The 26,046-nt window shown below is 54.7% G+C and overlaps 1 protein-coding gene across 1 annotated transcript; it reads right to left on the bottom strand.

Annotated features, from left to right (window-relative positions):
- Nucleotides 1-22,452: 22,452 nt before the first annotated feature.
- Nucleotides 22,453-25,473, bottom strand: LOC309585856 (serine/threonine-protein kinase PAK 3-like). The gene is made up of 4 exons (XM_082303687.1): nt 25,168-25,473; nt 24,053-24,772; nt 23,003-23,140; nt 22,453-22,551 (listed from the first exon to the last, which is right to left on the bottom strand). Exons 2-4 carry the CDS (start codon nt 24,194-24,196, stop codon nt 22,462-22,464), a joined length of 372 nt encoding a protein of 123 aa, XP_082159813.1. The 5' UTR covers nt 24,197-24,772; nt 25,168-25,473; the 3' UTR covers nt 22,453-22,461.
- Between the last annotated feature and the right edge of the window lie 573 nt (nt 25,474-26,046).

Here is a 26,046-nt window from a genome sequence, read left to right as displayed (position 1 = left end):
GGAATCTATGTGGTAAGAAAGGAAAAGGAAGATGGAAAAGAGGAGGAAGAGAAAAAAGTGAGGACTGGGATGCTTTTCAGCACCGTCTTATGCTCAAAATTTGACAGCTGATCCAGATCTCTTCTATTCCCACTTTCCAGGACTGGGAAACAAAGAAGTTCAGGATTTCAGGGTGTTTCTCTGTGGTGAGGAGCAGCAGGACAGGGCAGCACGGGCTGGGGGCCTGTGGGGAGCTGCGGGGCCAGGCCGGGGCTGTGGGGCAGCCGGGGCTCAGCGCCGGGCACTGCCTGACCCCAACACCCCCCGGGCAGGGCCGGCAGTGGCCCCCGGCCCCCAGGAGGCTGCGGGATGTGGAAGGATCAGGATTTTCTTTCATCGATCTTCTCTGGGTCACTGGAGAAACGAATGATTGTGCAGAAAGCTCAGCAGCTGTCAGAGGATGAGCACCCACAGGCACTGAGGGGGCTGCAGGAGAGGCACAAGAAGCCCCTGCAGCACTTGGCCAGAAAGACTCAGCAGGGGAATGCAAGAAGGGATGAGCAAAAGGCCAAGGTGAAGGCAAAGGCCATGGCAGAGTTTCTACAGCCCCCCAGGGATGAACCGCAGGGCCCAAGGGGGCCCCAGCACCCAGGGGACGGCGGCGGCCACAAGCACCTGGCACAGGCATTGCCCTCCTCGGCACGGCAGAGCCGACCCAAACAGCCCCTGGCAAGGAATCAGGGCTCCAGCTGCAGGCCACAAGGACACTGCAAGCACAGACAGCAGCACCCTCAGCACGAGCAAGTCCAGCCCTGATGGACATGGATTGGCAGGGCTCTCAGAGCTCCCAGCACACCAGGGACCCACCGCACCAGAGCCCTTGAGAACATTCAGGGCGCGTCTGGATCGAGACGAGGCCGCTCCTGATGGACACAGGGGCCTCTCCATCCACTCCAAATCTGAGACCTAAGGGGGGAAATTGTCAACAAGTTCTTTCATTATTCAGGCAATAAGTGGGAAAGAGGAGCAGGGGTGTTTCATTCAACCACTATCAGTAGATGTGGGAGATGGGTTTGAAACACATCAATTTCTGTTTGCTCCTAATTGTGATTGTAATTTACTGGGAAGGGATTTGATGGCTGAAGTGGGAATGCAAATTGATATTGTAAAAGGAAACACAGAGGCTAATGCTGCTGTACCTTGGTGTCAAATGTCTGCAAAGGCCTCTGCTGAAGGGAACCCAGAAGTGTGGGCAGCCCCAGGGAAATAGGGAAAATCAGATATGGAGCCTCTCCAAATTCCTCTGAAGCATCCAGGACAAGTGGTGTCCAAAAGCAATACCCTGTTCCAAGGGAGGCAAGGAAGGGGTTACAGCCTCTTACTGAGGCCCTGCTAAAGGCAGCACTTTTGGAGCCAGGCATCTCTCCCTACAACACTCCTCTCCTGCCAGCCAAGAAACCCCATCATGGACACCAGAAGGAAAGCACAATTTTCAAGGCTTCAAAAGCAGATTAACTGAGCCTCCTGCCCTGGCCCTCCCAGACAGGGAAAAACCATTTGAATTGCATGGGGATGTTCATCAGGGCCATGCCAAAGGAATTCCTGGGCTCAGATGTTTAACCCAGTGGCCAGAGAGTGGCCTCATTGTCTGCAGAATTGTGCAGCCCAGGCTTTAATGGGAACTGAGGCCTGAAAACTGACAGCAGCAGAATCTCAGGTTGATCAAGCCTGGCATCAAGTTAAAGCTTTGTTAACCAAAGGAGCCTCTAAATGGATGAGCAGCGCTCGGTTCTTACAGAATGAAACTCGTTGGATGGAACAGGAGGATTCAGAGTTGAGCACAGGGCAAGGGTTGAACCCAGCCTCCTGTTTGAACGGCCCTGGACACGGGGCTGGCAAGAAACCCATGGCTGCAGTCAAGTGACAGAGCTCCAGACCCGGGCTAGGAGAGATTTACCAGACATTCCCTGGCCTGAGGGAGAAAAGGTGTTTAGGGATGGCTCTGCAAGGGCAGCAGAAGGGAAAAGAGTGACAAGACACGCTGCTCTGAAGGAAAGGGAATGAGACAAAGCGCAGCTCAGCGCCCGCATGCTCAGCTCAAAGGGCCGAGCTGGGGGTGCTTGGAAGAGCCTGGCACTGAAATGCCCTGAGCAGGAAGGCTTCAATATCTTCTGCTAACAGCATGGCAGCTCACAGCGGGGCAGAAGCATTTCCGACTGCTTCAGCAATCCCTGCATCAGTTCTTAAGGCATGTTTGTAACAAACAATTCCAAGATATGCGATTGTGGAAGCAATGGACTCAGACAGAGGAACTCATTTTACAGGAAAGATCCTTCAGGCCGTTCTGGCTGCTTTAGGAACACAGTGGCACCTCCAAACGCCCTGGCACCCCCAGAGTTCGGGTCGGGTAGAAAGAATGAATGGGGAAATAAAGAAACACCTTCTGAAGCTGCTGAGAGAAACCAAGATGCCACGGGTACGGCTGCTGCCATTGGCTTTGGCAAGAAGAAGAGCCAGACCCAGGGCAGATATTCAATTATCTCCCCTGAAATCCATGTTTGGAATTCCTTACCCTGGTGTGATAAATGAGTGAATGATAAATGAGTGAATGATAAATGTTGTCTTTTGCATGTGTGATTCAAACATTTAGAAGTGATGATGGATTATGTGGAAATAGTGTTAAGGTAAAATGTAGTTAAGTAGAAACGAGACTAAGGTAAATTGTAACTTCGAAATAGTTGTAATACGCTAAGAAATCTATTAATAAACACATGGTAATAAATGTCTTTTGAGCTGAGAAACTACAGAGCCAGGAACCAAGACATCTTAGAGAAACAAAGAAGATAAACCGCAAGCATCCCAGGAAGATTGTTACCTCATCAGAACTCACCCCGCCCAAGGGAACTGGCAGCTGCCAATGAGGCTGGAGACTGCGGAGGCACCGGAGAGAGGGGGCCTGTCTGCAGTTCTGAAGCGATCCAGAGGACTGAGGCGGTGTCCTGCTGGGGGAAGGGGCAGAAACCGGAGCGGGGGAAAGGGGAGTGAAGTGTAAATTCCTTTCTGGGTTGATGAATATGTAACAGTTCAGGAGAGTACTTCAGTCCACAGTAAAATGAATGGAGGGCGCCTCTGGCAATATTGCCAAGCGCCCCAGGCTGTGATTTGCCTTTGTTCTACTAATAAATGTTCAATATTACATTGCTAAGAATTTAGCTTTTGTATTCATTTTCTTCAGCCTTAACCCTCTAACACTAAAAAGGTTGTTGGGGAGTTTTTGTCCTTCCCACAGCTTTGATAAGATTACAACATTAGAAGGCTTTTTTCTTAATAATCCTACTTTGATATTGTCAGACGGGTCTGGGCCAGGGTGTGAGAGTCAATTTTTAGTCTTAGGACAAGAAGCAGCAAAAATCTTTATTGCTTTGGGGTGTTTTTTGTGTATGCATGTGGGTGTCTGTTAGTGATGGCAGAATTTTGGAATGGGTTTTTCGATGTTAACCTTCAGGTTGCATTTTGCAAAACTGGAAGAGCTTTAAAACTGACCCTTTAACTCATAAACAGTTAATAAAACATTAAAAAAAAAAAAAGAAAGCTGCTTGTTGGGGGGCCACTTGTGAGTCACCTGATGGCTGCCCTGGAGGAGAAGCTTCCTTCCAGGCAGCCAGCAGAGGAGCTTTAGAAATGCAAATTAACTCTGCTGCGGGAAGTGTGCACAATGTCCCAGGCTCTCCTTGCCTGCCACAGGAATTGGGCTGATTCCCTCTGCCCCTCACCCCAAGCTCTGCCTCCCTGCACTGACGGAATTTGCATCGCTAAAGGCAGAGCCCACACTGAGCATCTCTGACTCTGCAACAGAAATCCCTGAAGCTGCAAAGGAAAACAGCAAACGGAGAATGTTGGGAGAACTTCACTCACAAAAGCGGGGGGGAATCATCCCTCTCCCCACTCCAACATCTGCTGGCACTCTCTGTGTTATACAGGGTGGGTTTGACCACTGGGCTGCTTTTGCTGACACAAGGTCAGCGAAATCACTTGGGAATGCAAGGATGTGATGATTTAATCAGAGAAAAGCGGTCAATTGATGCATCCCTGGCATTTCTGGGAGTGCCCAAAAATGGGGAAAAGATGAACAGCCACCAGAACAAATCCTACAACACCATGGAGCAGCCCCTGGGAACCCAAACAAATTCATACCAGGTGCCAGAGAACCCACTGATCATTTCAATGCATCATTAGATCACAAGCTGTCCTCCAAATCATAACCAAGCACACAGCTCCAGCTCCTGACCTTCTCACCCACCAATCCACTCCCATGAGCAACGCCACATTTCACCCTGGGATGGCATCAGATTCTCTTCCAGCAGAAGGACCAGGAGGTTGTGGAAAATTAAATGACTCAAAGTGCTCTTGGCAAAGAGATGACAAAGGAGAAGTGGTGAAACAGAGAACAAACAAAATAAGAAAGCAGCTCATGTACCACTCCAAACGTGGAAAGGATGGGAATGGGACACGTTTTCGTGGTTCCCTGGCAGACCATGCGTTAAACCAATGCTGTTTCTCCTCTCAGGTGCTGCAGCAACTCTCATCTTTTTACCATGCACCACACCTTGCTCAGTGCAGCTCATCCAGCAGGGGATCAAGGGCATGCAGGTGGCAGCCAGGCCTCCTGACCCAGAAACGGCTGCAAAAGGACACAGAATGAGGTCACTGAGAATAATCCCAAAACCAAAGAAGGCCCAGGAAGAACAGATTAAGGCATTTTTAAAGTTTGTAAAGAGAAGTATTCAGAAAAGAAGAAGAGGAGGATTAAAAGGAAAAAAAATGAACGTGTCTTTACAAACAGATGCTCTGAATCCCATTGGAGATAGGGCCAGGGACTTGGAGATAAGGAAGTAATGGGAGAAACCATAAATTTCAGAAAATGTTACTAATTGACACGAACTGCTGCTCATCAAAGCTCCTGCTAAATTCCTGAACTTCCAGAAGAACAAAGACTTCACAGAGCCATGAATATCGGATATTATACAAAGTGGGGGTGCACATTAAGGGGCACATGCATCCCCCCGAGCCGGGATTCAGCTGAGAAGAGAAACAAAGCTCTCCGCTGCTCCCGGCCCGACGGAGCATCAGTGCATCGCTTTGATTTCCCCCAAAAAGGGAAAACTGCCCCAAACCCCTTTGGCTGAGTGCACGAGGGGAGAGATTTGCGGCAGAAAACTCCCAAAGTCGTTTATGCCCAGCTTGGGAAGAACAGCTCAAGCCAAGCGGAGGTGGGACCCCCCAGCAGCGCCTCTCTGCCGCCCCAGCTGAAGCCCTCGCTGGCTGCTCCAGGCTGGATGGGCAGACTGGGAGCATTGGGAAGGGGCCCCGGCTCGGGCCGCAGCCCCCGGGGCAGCCCCACGGCAGCTCCAAGGCTCCGCCAGCCGGGATGGAACGTGGGAGGGGAGCAGGGCAAGGGCCGGGGCTGTCGGTGCCCAGGGGACACAAGGGACAGCGGGGGCACTGCACAAGCATTTCATGCAAAAGATAAAATCATAAGGAAGACAAAAGCAACAGCAGCAGTGAGCCACGATTATGAAGTTAAACTTTAGCCGGGAGTTAGAAGCAATTTGTACTGATTGAACCAAAAGACAAGTCAACGAAGAGTTAGAAATTTAGCCAAGAAGTTCAGTGCTTTTCGCCATTATGCACCTGTCTGCAACTTTGCTTATAGTAAATGAACTGCCATAAGGACAAAAGAAGCGGATAGAATTATAGCCAGCACCTAGATTGCATGATCAAATACAGGCAGGAGGTATGGACCGTCTCCAGAAGGCTTCCCGAGGCTTGCCCACAATAGAAGGTAGAAAGTTCATGGTGACGAAGAGATCCCCGACTTCATCTTTCAAGACCACCGACCCAAATCAAGAAAAGAATTGGGCACGCGCAAAGGACTAATAACCGCATTTTAATAGGAAGCGGGGAATGGGAGGTGCTGGAGATATGTATAGGATTAATATCTAACACTTTGTGAAATCAATAGAGGGCAAATAACCGGGTAAGTGACTGGCACGTCCCTAGGAGGCGACTCCCGTGCCGCCCGCCGGCGTAATAAACACACCACTTTCTAACTTTAATTAGTTAGAGAGTTTCTGACCGTGAATACCGGCTTTTTAATGATTCACTGGAAACGTCGAGCAGACGGAGATCTAGGAAGCAAAGGCAACACTGAGTCGCTTCCAGCGTGCCCTCAGCCCCGCCAGAGCCTCAGCACCCCCACAGCCTCCCCAGTCGCTCCAAAGCCTTCTCAGCCTTTGCAGCCCTTCCATCAGCCGCTCCCTCTCGCGGCGCTCCGCGGCCTCCCCTGCGCAGGGAGCAGCGGCGCAGGAAGCGGAGCAGCCGCGCCTCTGGGGCTCGGCGCGGGGCAGCGCTCAGGCACAGAGCCCGCAGCGCAGAGACACTCCCTGCACGGCGCCCGTTCGGCTCCGCGCCCAGAGCTTCGATGCCGGGCAGGCGGCTCGCTCGGGCTCCCTGGAGCCGGCACTGGGGCACGGCCCGGCCCCCACAGCGCCGGGAGGGGCTGGGAGGACAGGGACGGCATTTGGGGGTCCTGGCGTTAACTGGGAGACCCTCACTGGGAACCCCCTCCCCGCTGTCCCACCTCCCCTCATCCGCCCTCTTCCGCCCCTTTCCCACCGTCCCCCGAACCCCAGCTCCCCCCAGCTCGGTTTGGGGGTGACCCACCCCTTTCCCACCGTGTCCCGTCCCCGCCCCGCTCACCCGAGAGCTCCTCGCCAGCAGCCGGGGGGACGGAGGAGGAGGAGGAGGAGCGGGAGGAAGAGGAGGGCCAGAGGAGGAGCGGGAGCAGGAAGGGGAGCAGCGAGAGGAGGCGCCGCGTGCGTCCAGCGCTCTCTGGATCTGCAGCCCCTTCGCGCCGGGAGCATCGCTGCCCCCGCATCCCGCAGGTGACCGGGAAGGGGGACCTCGCTCCGGGTATCCGGCTATCCCAGGGGAGGGTTTCTTTTGAAGGGGGGAAGGATATTTGGAGTTCAGCCGAAGTACTTTGGGGCTCCCTGATTCTTTTCTTCGGGACGGGGCGGGTGGAGCGATGTTTGGATCTTGCAGGACTCCAAAGCTGATCCGAAATGCCCTTTGGGTGGATACTGCGGGGTCCCCGGGAGGTGTTTTTTGGGGATGTCGCGGTGGCGGCTGCCGGCAGAGCCCCGGCGGTGGGTGGCGGGTGCGGGGTTCCGGGAGCCACGTGGCGATCGCCCGGTACCGGCGGGGGAGGAGCCTTGAGAGGGGGGAGAGAGAAAAGCGGGGAGCCCCGGGATTCCCGGACCCTGAAATGGGGGCCTGGAGAGGGGGGACCCCGGCAGACGGGAGTGGGGTGAGCTTGGAGAAGGGGGAACCCCGAGAAGGGATGAGCCTGGAGACGGGGAACCCCTGGGACACCAAAGAGGGGACCCCAGAGAGGGGGGACCCCCGGCACCCCGAAGCAGAGAGCCAGGGGAGGAGGGACCCCTGGGACCCCAAAACCCTCGGCATCCCTTAGTGCAGCCCCAGAGAAGGGGGACTCCCTGAACCCCAGAGTGGGGAGACCAAAGAGGGGGCACTCCTGGGATTCCCTGGAAGTCTGGAGCAGGCAGAGACCCTGCAGAGAAGGGACCTCCAATATATGCAGGGCCCGCAGCATCCAGGACAAGGGGGACCCCCAGAACCCCATAGTGGAGAGACCAGAGAGGGGGAACCTCAATGAGGGATATTTTCCTCTGAGTCTTGATGTTTTGGAGGTTTTCATGGACACAAGTGTTATAAACATGTAATATAATATTGGCTTCTCGCAAAGTGTAAAGGTAGATATTATATAATGTTAGAAATGCTTTTTTGCTGTGTAGATGTAGTTTTCTCTCTTTTTAGCAAGAATGTTAGCAAGTGTGAGCAAGTAAGATAACCTCCAATCGAGCAGAGGATGAGGCCCAAGGAGCTGCTAATCAACACTTTGTCCAGAGAACAAAAGGGCCCAAAGGCTGCTCTGCCCGGAGAACGGGCGGCCAGGAGGGTCCGAGAGCCGCTATCACCGCTCTGCCCGGGAGGCAAAGAGGCCCAAAGCTGCAATCAGCCCTGACTGTCTGGAGAATTAAGAGATCCACCCTACCATCTACTCTTACCTAGCGGGCCCAACCCCAAGAATCAAAAGAAATAAAACCACAAGGCAGAAGACTACACATGCTCTAAAAAGGCGGACCCAAGGAGTGGCCATGCAGAACAGCTCCGAGAAAAGTTTTAATATTAATAGAGAACGGACAATAAAAATTATATAAAAGGGACTCACCTCAAGCATCAGGTGTGCTCTTGGCAGAGCGCCAAGGCACCCGGCCGTTATCCCTTTGCTTTATTTTATGTGTCTCTTATTGTCTTTATATTAAACTCTTTAAATTCTCACACAAGTTATCTGGTGACTTCTAGAGATGGACTTGGGTGGGAGAAACCCCCAAGCCAATGCACTCACCCCTTGGTTTTCCCCCCAAAACAGGACTTCTCATTCCCAAGCCTTGGCCGAATGGAGGAGGAGGAGGCAGTGAGGAAGATGTCCCGGGAGCCCCAGGCAGGTGAGGAGGAAGTCACTGCCCCTTCCCCTTCTCTCCTGCTCCATCTCCCAGCCCAGCATCGCCCCCGGCTGCAGGACAACCCCGCTGCCGACGCCGTCCTGCCGGGGACGGACTGGGGGGATCTCCTTCCCCTTCCCTGTGGCACGGAGGCAAATCCCATCCTCTCCTTGTCTTTCTTCTCCTTGTTCCTTTTCCTTCCTTCCTTCCTTGCCCTCTTTCTACTTGTTCCTTCTACTTCTTGTTTCTTTTTCTTCTTTTTCCTTCCTTTTCCTTGTTCCTTCATCTTCATTCTCCCTTTTTCTTCTTGTCCCTTCCTCTCCTTCTTCCTTCTCTACCCTTCTTCCTCTCCTTGTTCTTTCCTTCCTCCTTCCTTGTTCCTTCCTCTTCTTGTCCCTTCCTCTCCTTGTCCTTGCTCCCTCAGGCACTGAGCTGCAGATGGAGACCAGGGAGGACAAATCCCCGTGGCAGAACCTCGTGGAAGAGGCTGCTTTGAGTGGCTCAATGGCACAGGAATCACACGGGGAGGAAAAGCCAAAGGGATCCCCCACAAGGAGGGGCTCCAAAGCCAGCCCAGGGTGCCCTGAGGAGAAAAGGCCCCCCCTCTGCTTCATCCAGAGGCCCAACCTGGTGATCCATGAGCAGCTTCACACTGGGGAGAAGCCCTACAAGTGCTTGGAATGTGGGAAGAGCTTCAGCCACACTTCCCACCTCTTCATCCACCACCAGATACACACAGGGGGATGGCCCTACAAGTGCATGGAATGTGGGAAGAACTTCGGCCACAGCTCCAGCCTGACCTGCCACCAGAGGATCCACACTGGGGAACGGCCCTACAAGTGCTTGGAATGTGGGAAGAGCTTCTGCCAGAGCTCCAGCCTGACCTGCCACCAGGAGATGCATGCCAGGGGAGGGCCCTTTGAGTGTCCTGAGTGTGGGAAGATGTTTCCATGGATCTCCTATCTCATTGTACATCAGCAAACACACACAGGGGAGAGGCCCTTCCGCTGCACAGACTGCGGGAAGAGCTTCAAGTGGAGCTCCCAACTCACCAGCCACCAGCGCATCCACACCAGGGAGAGGCCTTAGAGTGTCCCGAGTGTGGGAAGAGCTTCTCCTGGAGCTCGTCCTTGAGGAAACACCAGCAGAGGCACCAGTAAGGGAATCCCTGCGAGTGCCCCAAGTGTGGGAAGAGCTTCGGGCACTGCTCCAACTCCATCTTAAAACTCGAGGTGCTGCTGACTGAAAAGCTCTTCCAGAACCCTGTACTTCAGACACTTAGGAATCCTCTTCTCTTCTTAAATGCCATAAAATATTACCGTGTCCTGCAGCCGTAGGCAGGAGGAGAGAAGAGCCAGCAGGCATAAATATGCAGCAAGATTGATTGATTGAATTATTTTACAAACTCTTTTATAGCCTTTTTTCTTCATAGTCTAACTGGATAAAGGATCAGCCACCCCTTGGTGTGACTGGCTAAAATCCTAAAACATCATTGTCAAAATATTTTTCTACTGTACTATAAACAAGGCTTCTCAAGGTTGCCTTTGTTTCATTGTTTATAGAACTCTGCTGCTATCTTCTGTGAGAGAGAAAAGTCTCTCACGGACTTAGAAAATAGCAAGAAAATTCTTGCTAGCAGCATTTTTGTATCCACATTCTCTTTTCCATTCTTTGTCTTTTTCCTGGCCTATTTACTGACCTTTATTCTTGTACAAATTGTCTGTCCCAGTAAGTCCTTCTTTGCTGAACTGATGCTTTCTTCTTCAATGCAAAGATGCTTTCTTCTTCAATGCAAATCTGCAAAGCAGAAGGAAAGCAGCCCCTTGGAATGGCCTCAGTTGAGCAGCACTCACTGGCACAGCCTCTTCTCCTGCCCTCAGGCAAGGGACCAACAAGGCAGCACCAGCCTTGTCAGAGCTGGGCAAGGACAAGAGAGAGCAGGTGCCAACAGGGGCTTTGAGCTGCACCAAGGGACGTTTGGGTTGGGCATTAGAAAGAACTTTTGCCCAGAAAGGGGCATTAGATATTGGAATGGGCTGGCCAGGTGGGCGTGGAGCCACCATTGGGGAGGTGCTCAAGGAAAGCCTGGGTGTGGCACTCAGGGCTCTGCCCTGGTTGCTGTGGTGGGGATGGGGCACAGGTTGGAGTCGATGATCTCCCAGGGCTTTTCCAAGCCAATACATTTGGTGATTCTGTGACATCACAGGCTCTGGGGACAGCGTGGTGGCTGTCAGCTGTCCCCAGCCCGTCGCCATGCCCAGAGCCCAGGCAGCACTCGGCGCGGAGCCACGGCCAGAGCCAGCGTGGAGGTGGCGGCTCATCCCACAGAGCACCATGGCCAGCCAGGGCTTCTCCTGGCTGCTGCAGTTCTGTGTGCTGCTGATGCTGGCCCATCCCCTCGACCCTTCCAGCCATCCTGAGGGGGACATGGGCACCTCGTCACTGCTTCATGAGGAGCTGGAGCCGCAGGACTCCACAGGCCCTGGGATGAACCCCTTGGTGGACGTGGTGCTGGTTTCTTGGACACGCTCGGCCCTGGAGCTGCTGATCACGGGCCTTGTCCTGGGATGGTTCTGGAGACGCTGGGGAGAGGTGAGGGAGGGGGGTCAGGCAGGCGGGACAGTGCCAGGGCCGGCAGCCACCAAAGCCTTGGGCCAAGCCGGTGTTGGGTGAGGCCTGAGAGCCCCCGTGGCGGAGCAAAGGCGGGTTGGACCCGAGGGTGCTGGGCCTCCCGGGCAGCCCTTTGGCCACGGCCCCTCGGCAGAGGGGTCTGAGCCCCTGGGCGGGAATCGGGCCCAGCCTGAGCCCCAGGGACACCAGGCAGAGGCGGCCAGAGCTCTTCTTGCTGCAGCCTCTGCCCGGGGCAGCCCAGCCAGGCCCGAGTCTCTCACGGAGAGGCCAAGGGCAGCGCCAGAGGGCTCAGCCCCGCTCGGCCCCTCTGCCCCTTCCATCGGGCTCCCTGGGCCGGGCTGTGCAAGAGAAGCGCCGGAGCCCCTGGGGCTGTGCAGGACGCGCTGCGTGGACGCGGCTGCCCCAAGGAGCTGCTGCGGCTGCTGAGGCACAACCGCGCCCGGATGCGGCTGTGCCGGTGCCACCGCTCTCTGCAGAGGCCCAGAGCCAAGACACCAGCAAAAGGGGGCAGCTGCAGGAGGAGGAGACCCCGAGGCTCCCCTCAGTGCTGACTCTCCAGCTCCAGCTCGGCACTCAGCTTGCAAGGCATCGCGGGGGATTTGTGACCAGTGCTCAGCCCAGGCACTGCGACATCCCCCAGCTTAGGGGTCAGTGAAGCCTCCCATCCTCAGCCGCAGAGCTCCCAGCCACCTTTTCCCCCAGAAGCTGAAGTTTCCATGACTGTTCCAGTTCCAAACTCTTGACCCTTTTTGGAGGCATAAGGTTCTCACCCCGTAATCTTCCAGTCACCCCCCAGCAGTCAAGTTAATCAAGTTTTCTGGACATTGCTGTGTCATTTCCTTGCTATCCATGCGAGAGGGGACACAGTGATGGATGGGTTTGCACGGGAGCTGCAGAGCCCTGGAATGGAGAGCCTGAGTGTCCCAGCAGGATTTGCAGGAGTGTGGAGGGCAGCTGGAAAGAAGATCGTGGGCAATATTCTCCTGCCTCCATCTTCCAAGGAAGCTTTGATTCAATCCCTGTCTGCACAGTGCCACAGGGCCCCCAGAGGCCCAGGGAGGTGTCTGGGTGGCCCCAGAAGGCGCTTGCAGGACCCTGGGGCACCAGGGAAGGGGCAGGAGCATCCCTGTGGTGCTGGGAGAGACACCCAGAGGGGGCCACCCCTGGGGCCCGGGCAAGAGCTGCATTCAGGCAGCCAAATTCATGCAAGGTCTGCCCGGGCTCTGCCCAGGATCAGTCCAGCGAGCTCCACTCCTGTCTCACCTCTTTGTACTTTCTTTGTATTTCTTTGTATTTATTTCTGTGTATTGATCCTGATGACCTTCAAAATGCCATTAGAAATCATTTTCCCTCAAAATAAATACTGACTTATTTTGGTTTTAGGAATTAACCACAGGTAGTCCCTGCTTAAATGACTTCTCTGTGGCTTATTCTGCAGTTTGCTCCTTTACAGCACCATCAACCACCTCTCTTAAAATACAGATCCCTCATTGGAAGCAGGGGATTCACCTGGATCCCCTCCTGGGACCCCCCTGGATCCTCCTGGACCTCCCCCCCCCCCCGAGGACCCTCCACACCTACGCCCTGTGGGACCCCTTTGCCAGGCTGGGCTGAACTCCCGGGCCCTGCGGCCAAACTCTGCCTGGAACCTGCTGGGTTCGGCCCAAAGCGGGGAAAGCTCCAGAAGCCGCAGATCCATTTTGTCCTGTGGCTGTGGGGCCCCACCCCCGAGGGAGCAGGACTGGGCACTGTGACCCCAATCCCTGATTCCGAATCTCCCTCTCCCTGTCCCTCTCCTCTCCCTTTCCTTTGGGTGATCACAAATCCCAGAGTGGCTGCAGAGTCCCATGCCCAGTTCGGGTTTCCCAGCAAAGAGAGGCCTGGGGCTGAGGTGCCCTGGGATAGCCGGGAATGGGGGGTCCAGGGGTCCCCGGGGTCAGGGAAAAGGGGGATCCAGGGGCTGGGAAAGGTGGATACCCGGAAAGGGGGGTCAGGGGGCTGTTGTTGCGGGTTCAGGGGGTGCAGGGGGGTCCCAGAGCTGGGGAAGGAGATGCAGGGGGGTCCCAGTGCCCAGGAATGGGGCAGGGGGGAGCAGGATCTGGGAAATGGTGGCAGCTGCTGGGCAGGGACCACGACAGAGAGGGACAGTCTGGGATGGGCTGGGACAGACTGGGACACTGGGATACACTAGGACTGGGACCAGAATCCACTGGGAGCAGAACAGGGGCACCAGGGATCATACTGGGACCACACTGAGGGCTACTGGCAGCAACTGGAAGCATGCTGAGGACAACTGGGGGCATGATTGGGACAACTGAGATGTACTGGGAGAGACTGGGAGTGGTTTTGATCATCCTGGGACTGACTGGAACAATACTGGGAGTGACCAGATCCGTAGTAGGGGTGAATAGGAGAAAGTGGAACAATGCAGGGGGTAACTGGGATCATACCGGGCCTGACAAGGCCAAACTTAGAGGGACTGTGATAATACTGGGAATGACTGCGATCATACTGGGGGTGACTGTGATCAAACTGGACCCATATTGGGAGTGTCTGGAAGTTACTGGGCTCATACTGGGTGTTGGGGTTTTAGGAGTTCTTCTGTTTTCTTTTTCTCTTAAAGAATTTTCCCCATATATGTTGCCAGGGGGAAAAATTACTGGGTGCTTAAGAAAAACAAAAGACCCGGCCACAGAAGGAGGGGTCCAGGTGGCTACTCTCTTTCACCTGGGCTTGTGGGCTGTTAGTTCTCTGTGTTCTGACAGAGAGAGAGGCTGGAAGGAATTCATCAGCACTGGAGACTTCTGCTTTTTCAGCTGCCTCCCTTCTACCTGAGAAGCCCTGGGATTCCCAAGCCCACCTTCCCAGCCCCGCTGGGAGCTGGGCCATGGCCATCCTGCCCCCGCCGTTGCTTCGAGCCTTCACTGCTCTGTAGCCCCGCACGCCCTGCCTGTAGAGACCTCCGGGGGTTCACACTGCAGCTCCAGAGTTCGATACATCTCGTCTGCCACCTGGGATTTGTGCTCGTCCCTGCTGTTCCAGCGTGCTGTTCCCGAGGTTCCGGCCGAACACTGGGATCAGCTGCCCAGGGGTTTGTGAAGCCTTTGTTCCATCCCTGCCCGGGATCCCAGGCCGCCAGTGCCGCGTGCTCCCCGAGCTCGCTCCGGAGCGCCCCCTGCAGCCGCGGGGGAACCATCGCAGCTGCCCTGCTCACCGGGAGCCGCCAGCGCCCCTGCCGGCTGCGAGCGGAACTGCACCCGAGGGGAAAGGGCCTGACAGCCGAGAAGGCTGGCACTGGGTTTGTGATTGTTTGCTGGTACTGCCATAGTTATTGTTGTTTGTTTGCCTTGTTATACACATCTAGATATATAATAGTAAAGAACTGTTATTCCTATTTTCCCACTTCTTTGCCTGAAAGCCCCTTGATTTCAAAATTGTAATAATTCGGAGGGAAGGGGGGTTGCATCTGCCATTCCGAGGGAGGTTCCTGCCTTCCTTGGCAGACACCTGTCTTTCAAACCAAGACAGATCTTGGTGCTCAACCGTGGGGCCTGAGGGCATTAAGAGAAAGGGGTGAAAAAGGAATAACAGTTTGTGGATTACTTAAATTTGTGTGCTGGATATAGGGACCTTGTTAGGCAGCACTATGTGGTCTAGTTTACCCTGGTTTGGGTTGCATTTGGTCATGGCTATATTCTTCCCCTTTGCAGCTCCTTACCTAAACATGGGTCCTCTGACTAAGGCTACCATTGCTGTTATCCACTTTGCACTATGGGTCGAGAAGGTGAGGAATTCATGGGCTTTTAACTTCCTCCAGAATGTGGGCACGTGGATAAAGGGCTATCACACACTAAGTGCATGTTTTTGGGGTTATGTTAAAAATGGTACCTTCTGTGAGGAAATGACACCAGGGAAAGTTTTCTCCCAACCCCTCAACCAGTTCTTTGGGCCCACCTCACCAATTTTTGAAGGGTTTAGATTTCCTCTGGGTACTAACCAACTGGTGCTGGTAGGCCTACTCTATCTAGCCCTCAGGGATAAGCTGAGATTGGCCTGGATAACTACCCAGATACCAGCCCCAGACACTAGAGATGCTACCCCAGAGCCTGATCCAGCCCCACAGCCTGGTACTGCCCAACAGCTCGCCTCAGAAATGGACTACTCAAACTGGGTGAGGGTACTGGTGAAGGGGATGTAGGAGATGTGCCAGGAGATGTGCCAGATGCTAACGGAATACACCTCCTCAGCTAGTGAAAAACCCTCTCCCTGCCCCAAAGAGGGTGAGTCTGATGGTGCAGCAGTGGAACCCACGGATGTTTCAACCGTTCAGGAGGCTCCAGCTGAATCACAAGGACAATCACAGCCAGCAGCAGTCACCCCTGTGCAGAGGAGGAAGTATAAGACCAAGACCCAGTATGACCAGTTAATGATGATGGGGAACCAGGGCCCTCACAACCAGCAGGAGAGTCAGAGCTGGAAATCATCAATGAGTCCCTGTCATACGACAGTCTCTGTAATATGTGAAAAGACATTGTGTGAAGGGGGCGTGAGCCTTATACAACCTGGCTGCTTTGGGTTTGGGACCTTAAGGGCACAGGTGTGCAACTGGATAGTGGTGAGGCAAGGTATCTGGGATCGTTGACCCAGGACCCAGGCGTGAACCAGATATTTGTGAGGGAGCCAGGGCCCCTTTCTCTCTGGGAGTGGCTCTTAATGAGTGTGAGAAAAGGTTCATTCACAAAGACAGAATGCAGGAGTACCATCATAGAATGCAGTGGAAGATACTCAAGGAAGGGATCCAACAGCTAAGAGAGGTGGCAGTATTAGAGGTACTCTTTGGGAGGGATGGACAGCATGATAATGACCCCGATAAGGTCAGGTGCACAGGACAGATGATGTGGAACCTGGCAAAGCTAGGGCCATCGCAATACACCACCTTCATTGCAACGATTGATGCTGACAATACCTGAGAAACAGTGGGCTCTGTTGCCAACAAGCTCAGGAATTATGACAGTATGGTCAATGGTCCGCTGAAAGCTCATGTCTCTGCTGTGGTTAAGGACCTCAAAGAGGAGATGAAGGAGATGAGGAAGGAAATGAGGGAGGAGATGAGGAAGGTAAGTGTGGCACTAGTGCGAGTCACAGGCCCCCAAGTCAGAGCCCATTGTCCCCCAGCTAGAGAGAGAGGGTACACCCCACGAGCTGAGCTGTGGTTTTTCCTGTGTGAGCATGGGGAAGACATGAGAAGGTGGGATGGGAAACCCACTTCTGTCCTGGCAGCGCGGGTGCGTGAACTCAAGGAGGGAGGCACTAACCGAGGGGGTTCCACTAAGGTGAAAGTAGCCTCAGCCTCCCGTGACCGAGCTGCCAGGTATTACAGAAGGGAGGATGATATGTCAGATCCCCTTGAAGGGACATCTAGCATGTATGCCCAGGGAAGCAAAGATAACCAGGGCTAGAGGGGCCCTGCCTCTAGCCAGGAAGAGGCATGGGAGAACCGGGTTTTCTGGACAGTGTGGATTCAATGGCCTGGCACATCAGAGCCACAAAAATATGATGCATTGGTTGATACTGGGGCACAGTGTACTTTAATGCCATCAGGACATGTGGGGGCAGAACCTGTCTCCATCGTTGGGGTGACCGGGGGATCACAGCAGTTGACCCTTTTGGAAGCTGAGGTGAGCCTGACTGGGAAGGAGTGGCAAAAGTATCCGATTGTGACCGGCCCAGAGGCCCTGTGTATTCTGGGCATAGACTTCCTCCGGAATGGCTATTACAAAGACCTGAAAGGACTCAGGTGGGCATTTGGGATTGCTGCTGTGGAGGCAGAGGGCATTAGGCAATTGAACACCCTGCCTGGACTATCTGAGAATCCTTCTGCAGTTGGGCTCCTGAAAGTGGAAGAGCAACGAGTGCCAATTGCCACCTCGACAGTGCACCGCCGGCAGTATCGGACAAATTGAGATGCTGTGATTCCCATTCACAAGATGATCCGCGAGCTGGAGAGCCAAGGGGTGGTCAGCAAGACCCACTCACCCTTCAACAGCCCCATCTGGCCTGTGCACAAGTCTGACGGGGAATGGAGATTGACTGTGGACTATCATGCCTTGAATGAAGTGACTCCACCGCTGAGCGCTGCTGTGCCGGACATGTTGGAGCTCCAGTATGAGCTGGAGTCCAAAGCAGCGAAGTGGTGTGCCACTATTGACATTGCTAATGCATTTTTCTCCATTCCTCTGGCAGCAGAGTGCAGGCCTCAGTTTGCCTTCACCTGGAGGGGTGTGCAGTACACCTGGAACTGACTGACCATGGGGTGGAAGCACAGTCCCACCATCTGCCATGGACTGATCCAGGCTGCACTGGAAGAGGGTGAGGCCCCAGAACATCTGCAGTACATTGATGACATCATTGTGTGGGGAAACACAGCATCAGAGGTATTTGAGAAAGGAGAGAGAATCATCCAGATTCTCCTGGAAGCCGGTTTTGCCATCAAGAAGAGCAAAGTCAAGGGACCTGCCCGAGACATCCAGTTCCTGGGAGTAAAGTGGCAAGATGGATGACATCAGATTCCTACCAAGGTCATCAATAAGATCACAGCAATGTCTCCACCCACCAACAAGAAGGAAACACAAGCTTTCCTAGGTGCCATAGGTTTTTGGAGAATGCACATTCCCAAGTACAGCCAGATTGTGAGCCCTCTCTACCTGGTTACCTGAAAGAAGAATGATTTCAACTGGGGCCCTGAACAGCAGCAAGCCTTTGCCCAGATCAAGCAGGAAATCGCTCACGCCGTAGCCCTTGGCCCAGTCAGGACAGGAGCAGAGGTGAAAAATGTGCTCTATTCTGCAGACGGGAGCAATGGTCTGTCCTGGAGCCTCTGGCAGAAGGTGCCTGGTGAGACTCAGGGCTGACCACTGGGATTCTGGAGCTGAAGCTACAGAGGGTCCAAAGCCAACTACACTCCCACAGAGAAAGAGATCTTGGCAGCTAATGAAGGAGTCCAGGCTGCCTCAGAAGTAATCAGCACAGAGGCACAACTCTTCCTGGCACCCCAACTACCGGTGCTGGGGTGGATGTTCAAGGGAAAGATTCCTTCCACGCATCATGCCACCGACGCTACTTGGAGCAAATGGATTGCCCTCATCACGCAGCGCACCTGCATTGGAAACCCAAGTCGCCCTGGGATCTTGGAAATAATTACGAACTGGCCAGAAGGTGAGATTTTTGGGTTATCTTCTGAAGAAGAAGAGGAGAAAGTGACACATGCCCAAGAAGCCCCACCATATAACAAGCTACCAGAGAGTGAAAGACAATACGCCCTCTTCACTGATGGTTCCTGCCGAATTGTAGGCGCTGGCTGGAAATGGAAAGCTGCTCTATGGAGCCCCACACGACAAGTTGCACAGGCTACTGAAGGAGAAGGTGGATCGAGCCAATTTGCCGCATTCAAAGCTGTCCAATTAGGTCCTGACATTGCTGAAAGAGAGAAGTGGCCAAAGCTCTACCTCTACACTGATTCATGGATGGTGGCCAATGCTCTGTGGGGTTGGCTGGAAAGGTGGAAGAAGGCAAACTGGCAGCACAGTGGAAAACCAATCTGGGCTGCTGAGGAATGGAAAGGCATTGCCACTCGGGTAGAGAAGCTATCCGTGAAGGTCTGTCATGTAGATGCTCACATTCCCAAGAGCTGGGCTAACGAAGAACACGTAACAACAAACAGGTAGATCAGGCTGCGAAAATAGAGGTGTCCCAGACAGACTTGGATTGGCAACATAATGGAGAATTGTTCCTAGCTCGATGGGCCCATGATGCCTCAGGCCATCAGGGCAGAGATGCCACCTATAGGTGGGCATGAGACCGAGGGGTGGATCTAACCATGGACAGTATCTCCCAGGTGATCCATGACTGTGAGACATGCGCTGCGGTCACGCAGGCCAAGCGGGTGAAGCCTCTGTGGTACGGTGGGCGATGGTCCAAATACAAGTATGGGGAGGCCTGGCAGATTGATTACATCACACTGCCTCAAACCTGCCAAGGCAAGCGCTATGTGCTCACAATGGTAGAAGCCACCACTGGATGGCTGGAGACCTACCCTGTGCCTCACGCTACTGCCCAGAACACCATCCTGGGCCTTGAAAAGCAAGTCCTTTGGAGGCATGGCACCCCTGAGAGAATCAAGTCTGACAATGGGACTGACTTCAAGAGCAGCCTTATGAACACCTGGGCTAGAGAACATGGCATTGAGTGGGTGTATCACATCCTTTACCATGCACCAGCAGCTGGGAAGGTTGAGCGGTGTAATGGATTGCTTAAAACCACCTTGAAGGCACTGGGTGGGGGGACTTTCAAAAACTGGGAGATGCATTTAGCAAGAGCCACCTGGTTAGTTAACACCCGAGGCTCCACCAGCCGAGCAGGCCCTGCCCAATCCGAACCCCTACAAACAACAGATGGGGATAAGGTTCAAGTGGTGCACATGAGAGGTATGCTTGGAAAAACTGTTTGGGTTAGTTCTGCCTCGAGCAAAGACAAACCCATGGGGTTGTCTTCGCTCAGGGACCAGGTTGCTCCTGGTGGGTGATGCAAAAGGATGGAGAGACCCGATGCATACCTCAAGGGGACCTTGTTTTAGGGTGAACTACCCATGGCTCTGTACTTGTATCAGTATCAGAATGAATATATGTGTATAATTTGGGTGATGTGTGTATGTGTATGGTTAAAAGGGTTCAGTTTCATGGAACATGTTAGTATGGGAAAAATTTGGGGTGGATAATGTTGGGGTTTTAAGAGTTCTCCTCCTATTTTCTTTTTCTCTTAAAGGAATTTTCCCATAGATGTTGCCAGGGGGACAAATTACTAGGTGCTTAAGGAAAACAAAGGACCTGGCCATAAAGGAGGAGGGGTGCATCTCTTTCACCTAGGTTTGTGGGCAGTCAGTTCCCGGCGTTTGGACGGAGAGAGAGGCTGCGTCTTTGGCTGCTTTCCTTTACTGGAGAGACCCCGGGATCCCAAGCTCCCTTTGCCTGTCCCACCCGGAGCCGGGCTGTGGCCGCCCCCCCCTGCCGTTGCTTTGAGCCTTTGCTACGTTGTAGCCCCACTCCCCCTGCCTGCCCAGACCTCCGGGTGTTCCCACCACAGCTCCGAGTTCAATACATCTCTTTTGACACCCGGGATTTGTGCTCATCCCTGCTGTTCCAGCCTGCTGCTCCCAAGGGTCCAGTCGGACACTGGGATCGGCTGCCCAGGGGTTTGTGAAGCTCCTTTGTTCCATCCCTGCCCGGGATCCCAGGCCGCCAGTGCCGCGTGCTCCCCGAGCTCGCTCCGGAGCGCCCCCTGCAGCCGCGGGGGAACCATCGCACCTGCCCTGCTCACCGGGAGCCGCCAGCGCCCCTGCCGGCTGCGAGCGGAACTGCACCCGAGGGGAAAGGGCCTGACAGCCGAGAAGGCTGGCACTGGGTTCGTGATTGTTTGCTGTTACTGCCAGAGTTATTGCTGTTTGTTTGCCTTGTTATACACATCTAGATATATAATAGTAAAGAACTGTTATTCCTATTTCCCATATCTTTGCCTGAAAGCCCCTTAATTTCAAAATTATAATAATTCGGAGGGAAGGGGGTTGCAATTTTTTTTTCTTCCATTTCAAGGGAGACTCCGGCCTTCTTTGGCAGACACCTGTCTTTCAAACCAAGACACTGGGAGCAACTGGGACCACAGTGGGGGCAAATACAATCATACAGAGAGTGACTGGGTTCATACTGGAAGTGACTGGAGCCACACTGGACTCTTACTGAGAGTGAAATGAACCATACTGGATGTGACTGGAAGTCACTGGGACCATGCTGCAGGCAACTGGGATCTTATTGGGAGCAACTGGGACCATACTGAAAACACAGTGGGAGTGACTGTAAGCAACTGGGATGATGCTGGGAGTGACCGGGATCATACTGGGGGTGACTGGGAACCACCGCTGAGGCGGCGGCGGAGCTCGGAGGCAGCCCCAGCGCAGGTGGGAGCCGCGCTCGGTTCTGGCGGGGCTCGGGGCTGGCTGCGGGCGGAGGGGGCGGCAGGGGGCTGTGGCGGCTTCGTTGTGCCGTGTGGGCGCCGTGTTGGCCCTGGCGTGAGGGCGCTGCGGGAGCGGCTGCCCGCGGTCTCCTTCCCGCTGCTGCCTCGGCAGGAGCCGGTGCCGGAGCAGCGCTGGCTCGTCCCGGCTGCTGTGGGTAGGACAGAGGTGGCTGCCCCGTCGCTGGGACTGTTCCTTGGAAGGTTCAGACTTCCCGATCCACCCTCCAATATGCACACACCTGTTTTGTTTGTTTTAGTAAAACAAAGCAATATTAATAACTCCATTGAGTGTTTGTTCTTCTTCTCTACGTTCAGGAATTTAACACAGCCTTGGCTGAGCAGCAGTCCATGGCAATCAGTAACACTTTCTGGAAGTGATAGTTTCTTTCATTCCTTCCTACCTACAGCTCCCTGGCCCTATCTAAAGCAGATTCACGGGCTTTGTTTGTTTAAGTCACATTCACCTTATTCCTTTCCCCTGTCACTGCCAGAGCCCCTCCCCTGCTTGCGCTCACAGGTGCCACCGAATGCGTGTCCCGGGATCGCATCTCCCCACCCGCAGCCTCCAGCGCCTGCCCTGTCCCGGGCTGGGCCTGGGCTGGCAGCAGGGAGCCCGACAGAAACCAATGCCCACGGGGCCACCGGCGCCGGGGCTCAGAGCCGTGCAAGGGACGCTTTGGTTTGCAGGGGCGGAAGGGCCTGGGCTCCTCCCCTGCCCCATTTGACTTGGTTTAGGATTCAATGTTTTGGCCAACGTGGGAGGGGAAAAAGCCGTGGTTTTTCCCTCACATGGAGCAGTTGGGCCTTCCCCGGGCCCCCTCTGCCCTCTTGCAGAACCAGTGGCATTTCCCACCCCACGCCGTTTGTAAACAAGAGTCGGCTGCAGTCGAGAAGGCTCCAAGCGCCTCCTTCCAGGCTGACTCTGCCGATGCTGAGGCTGCTCTGGGCTCTGCCGGAGCTCTGCTGGGGCTCAGCTCTGGGCAAGGCTGGGCCCGCTCTCCCCTCGCATTGCTCCGGGCAGCTGAGTCACGGGGGGACAAGGAAGGGACACGTCAAGGGATTTGAGGTTTAACAGAGTTTTTATTCAAAAAACTGCCATAACTACCAGGCTCTCCTAACCACCATAACTAACTAGCAGTGCTAACTACCGTAACTATCCACTTGTTCTAACTACTGTAACGAAAAGCTGTCCCCAGGTGCTTCAGGTCCTCCGCTGCTCCCTCAATTGCTTTGCTGTGGTGATCAGAGGGCTCAGGCTGGAGAGAGGCTTGGCTGATGATAAAAATGGGTGCTGCCCAAAGGATGAAAAAGAAAGAAATGAACTGTTACTTTCCCAAGTCAAGCTCCTCACAGGCTCTGTTGCACCAGGACAAAGGGGAATGGTTTGAAACTCAAGAGAGGGAAGCAGGCTCAGATTAGATCTGAGGCAGAATTTTTTTATCAGAAGAGTGGGGAAACACTGGCAGAGGGTGCCCAGAGATGTGGGAGGTGCCTCCTCCCTGGAAACATCCAAGCTCAGGTCAGGCAGGGCTCTGAGCCACCTGATCTGCTTGAAGATGTCCCTGCTCCTTGTGGGGCACCTGGTCCAGATGACCTGCAAAGGACCCTGCCAAGCCAAACCAGGCCAGGATCCTGCTGGCTTTGCATGTGAAAAGCAGCGAGACTGGACACTATTGGAGGGGGCCCCACAAGAAAACCCCTCCCTCGCGCTGCTCTTTCCCCTGCAGCCGCTTCGCATCCACCTGCAGCAGCTCCTGGGCAGACCAGCGCCGCTCCTCGTCCGGCTCCAGGCTGCACTCCAGGAAGTCCCGCAGCAGAGCCGACAGGCGCCTGGGCTCCTGCAGCTGCGGGGTCCCGTTCTGCCGGATCAGACAGCGAGCCTGCGCGAAAAGCAAACACTTCTGAAAAAGCTCTGCCAGCTTCCTTCACACCCACGAGTGCTCACAGCGACCCCGGTTTCTCAGCCCCAGTCTCCAGGGGCACTCTCCTCCCTGGCAGAGATGCTGCTCAGAGCTCATTTTTCTATGCCAACCAAAAAAGCCAAAAGCTGCTGCAGCCACAGCCATTCCAACATCCAGATGATCTTGCCTTGAGAGCCAATGTCATTGGCTGACTTTGTTAGTTGGACCTCCATCAGAAATAACCCATTTTGCTTCTCCAAATACAGACACCAGCTTTACAGGCCATTTGCAAGAGTCACTGTGGTCTGCCTGTGTTATTTCCAAGGATTCTTACATCAAATGCATCCCTGCAGTGCCACTGACACTCAAGTAAATGCATTCATGATGTTCCATCCCAGAAACTGCCAGGCAAGGAACCCGAGGTTTGGGTTGCTGAAAGCTCAGGCTTGGTGACATGGAGAAAGTAGCTTGGGCTAGGAAAGAAATATGTTAGACTATGGGGATGTTAAACAATCATCTTCATGTTTTAGACAAGTTTCCCAGTGAGAAGAGTCAGGGGGAGTTCATCTCACAGAACCTCTTTCAGAAACTCCTTCAGAAAACTTGTTGGGTTTGGGTGTGGGTTTTGGGCTTGGTCTGGGGTTTTCTGCAAGAGAAGATTAGAGCTGATGCTCTGGCTTCATGTTTTCAGGTCATCCTCACAGACAGAAGAGCTGCAAAAACTTAAAACCCAAAGCAAATTCTGGAGACTGCAGAATATTGGTCTGTGCTCAGGCTGGAATCCTCTGGGAATTCCCTTCCCGATGGGCAGAGCCCTCTGGCTGCTCCTCCCAGGGCGGGGTCCCTCTGTGCTCACAGGCCTCTGCAAACTCTGGGAAATTTGCCTCTTACCATGGCCCCCGTGTGCTCCAAGTAAGGAGGTTCTCCTTCCACCATCTCGATGGTCACAATGCCCAAGGACCAGATGTCCACCTTGGGGCCATAAGGAGAACTGGTCACAACCTCTGAGGCCATCCAGTGAGCAGTGCCCACCATGGAGCTGCGCTGCTCCTGCTCAGGGCTGAGTTGAGCGCAGAGGCCAAAATCAGCTGAGGACAGAAACAAACACTGTCAAAGGCAGCTGGAATGAGGAAAGCAAGCACAAAGATTGCCCACTCTCAGTCTGAGAATGAATGCAGTGCTGAATCCAGCTGGAAAAGTCCTCAGGGCTGTAGCCAAGGCAAGATGGAAGTGGACCCTTAAAGGAACCCTCAGCTTTCATGCAGTGGCTTTGAGTGATTCCCTTGAAGCTTCAGATTCCAACTGCCGCCCCTCTGCAAGGGCCATACCCAGAGCAAAGCCACTGCTGACACCCTGCTCCTCTCCTGAGCTCTCTGCATGGGGCAGCCGCTCTCAGCTGCCAGCAGGGGCCGGGCACCGCCACCAGCAGCACTTGTGGGGCTCTGGCCGTCACTGGGAAGCAGCCCCACACCCGCAGCCCGGGAGCGCCGTGCCTGACCAGGAACACCCACCCAGCTTGACAGAGCCGTCCGGTGCCAGAAGGATGTTGGAGCTCTTCAGATCTCTGTGGATCACCCCGTTTGAGTGGAGGAAATCCAGGCCCTGCAGACACTGAGAGAGAGCAAGAAACACGAGGGTGGAAATCCATGGCTGGAATACACAATCACACAAGAAAGGACAGTTCAGAATTCTGCCAGCAGCAGCTTTGCTGTGACAGGCCAGGAGTGCAGTGCAGACAAGCTCCAGGCTAATGGTTCAAGGCAAAGCTGAGAACAGCAAATCAAATCCAAGAAGACAGAGACTCCCACAACAGCAGGAAAGAGGACAAGAGCAGAGTGGAAGTGCAGTGACACTGGCAGGCCGTTCACTTCAGAGGCTCTTTCTTCTCCAGCTCATAAAAACAACACAGAAACAAAGCTCTGAGCATGGAGCCACTCCTGTTCTCAGGCCCTGCTTGGAAGGAGCATTGTGTCCAAGCCATGGCAAGCACGAGCAGGATCCCTCACCTCCCGACTGACAGCTGCCATCTCTCCTTCAGCCATGCGTGTCTGTCTGACAACGTCCTGCAAAGTTCCTCCATCCATGTATTCCATCACCAGCCAGAGATCTTCATCAACAAGGAAGCTGGAAGAGGCAAACAATGAACGTGCACTGCTCAATTCCCCGATGGAAAAGCCTCGAGTGGAGTTTTGTTTCCAGGTCACTTGTAAATGAGGACAGAATCCGATGCAGAGACATTCCTGCCAGGCTTTGTTTCTCTTCTCAGCTGAATGGCGGCTCGGGCCGGGCCCGTTCCAGGGCTGTTCCTCAGCTGCGGCTTTCCCCTCACGCAGCCCGGGGGGCGCTGGGAGCGCGGGGCGGGGCTGGGCCGTGTGCAGAGCCCGCCCCTCGCTCCGATTGGGCGGTGCTGCCGTCAGTCGTGGTTCTGGCGCGCTGATTGGTCGGAGCGGGGAGCAGCCCGGGCCCGGAGCCGCCGGCAGGGCGGCCGTGGCGCAGCAGAGGCGCCATTGGCGGAGCGTCTGTGCGGGCCCGGGAGCGGCGGCGGCGGCCGGAGCCCGCTGAGGCGGCGGCGGAGCTCGGAGGCGGCCCCAGCGCAGGTGGGAGCCGCGCTCGGTTCTGGCGGGGCTCGGGGCTGGCTGCGGGCGGAGGGGGCGGCAGGGGGCTGTGGCGGCTTCGTTGTGCCGTGTGGGCGCCGTGTTGGCCCTGGCGTGAGGGCGCTGCGGGAGCGGCTGCCCGCGGTCTCCTTCCCGCTGCTGCCTCGGCAGGAGCCGGTGCCGGAGCAGCGCTGGCTCGTCCCGGGGGCTGTGGGTAGGACAGAGGTGGCTGCCCCGTGGCCGGGAGTGTGCGGGAAAGTTCCCGTGGCCAGAGGTTTGTGTGCCCAGAGG

The sequence above is a fragment of the Coloeus monedula genome (assembly GCF_965178545.1).
Source record: "Coloeus monedula genome assembly, contig: HAP1_SCAFFOLD_682, whole genome shotgun sequence".
NCBI classification, from domain to species: domain Eukaryota; kingdom Metazoa; phylum Chordata; class Aves; order Passeriformes; family Corvidae; genus Coloeus; species Coloeus monedula.
The sequence above is the reverse complement of the archived record's forward strand: the minus strand, read 5'-3'. Positions and strand labels throughout refer to the sequence as shown.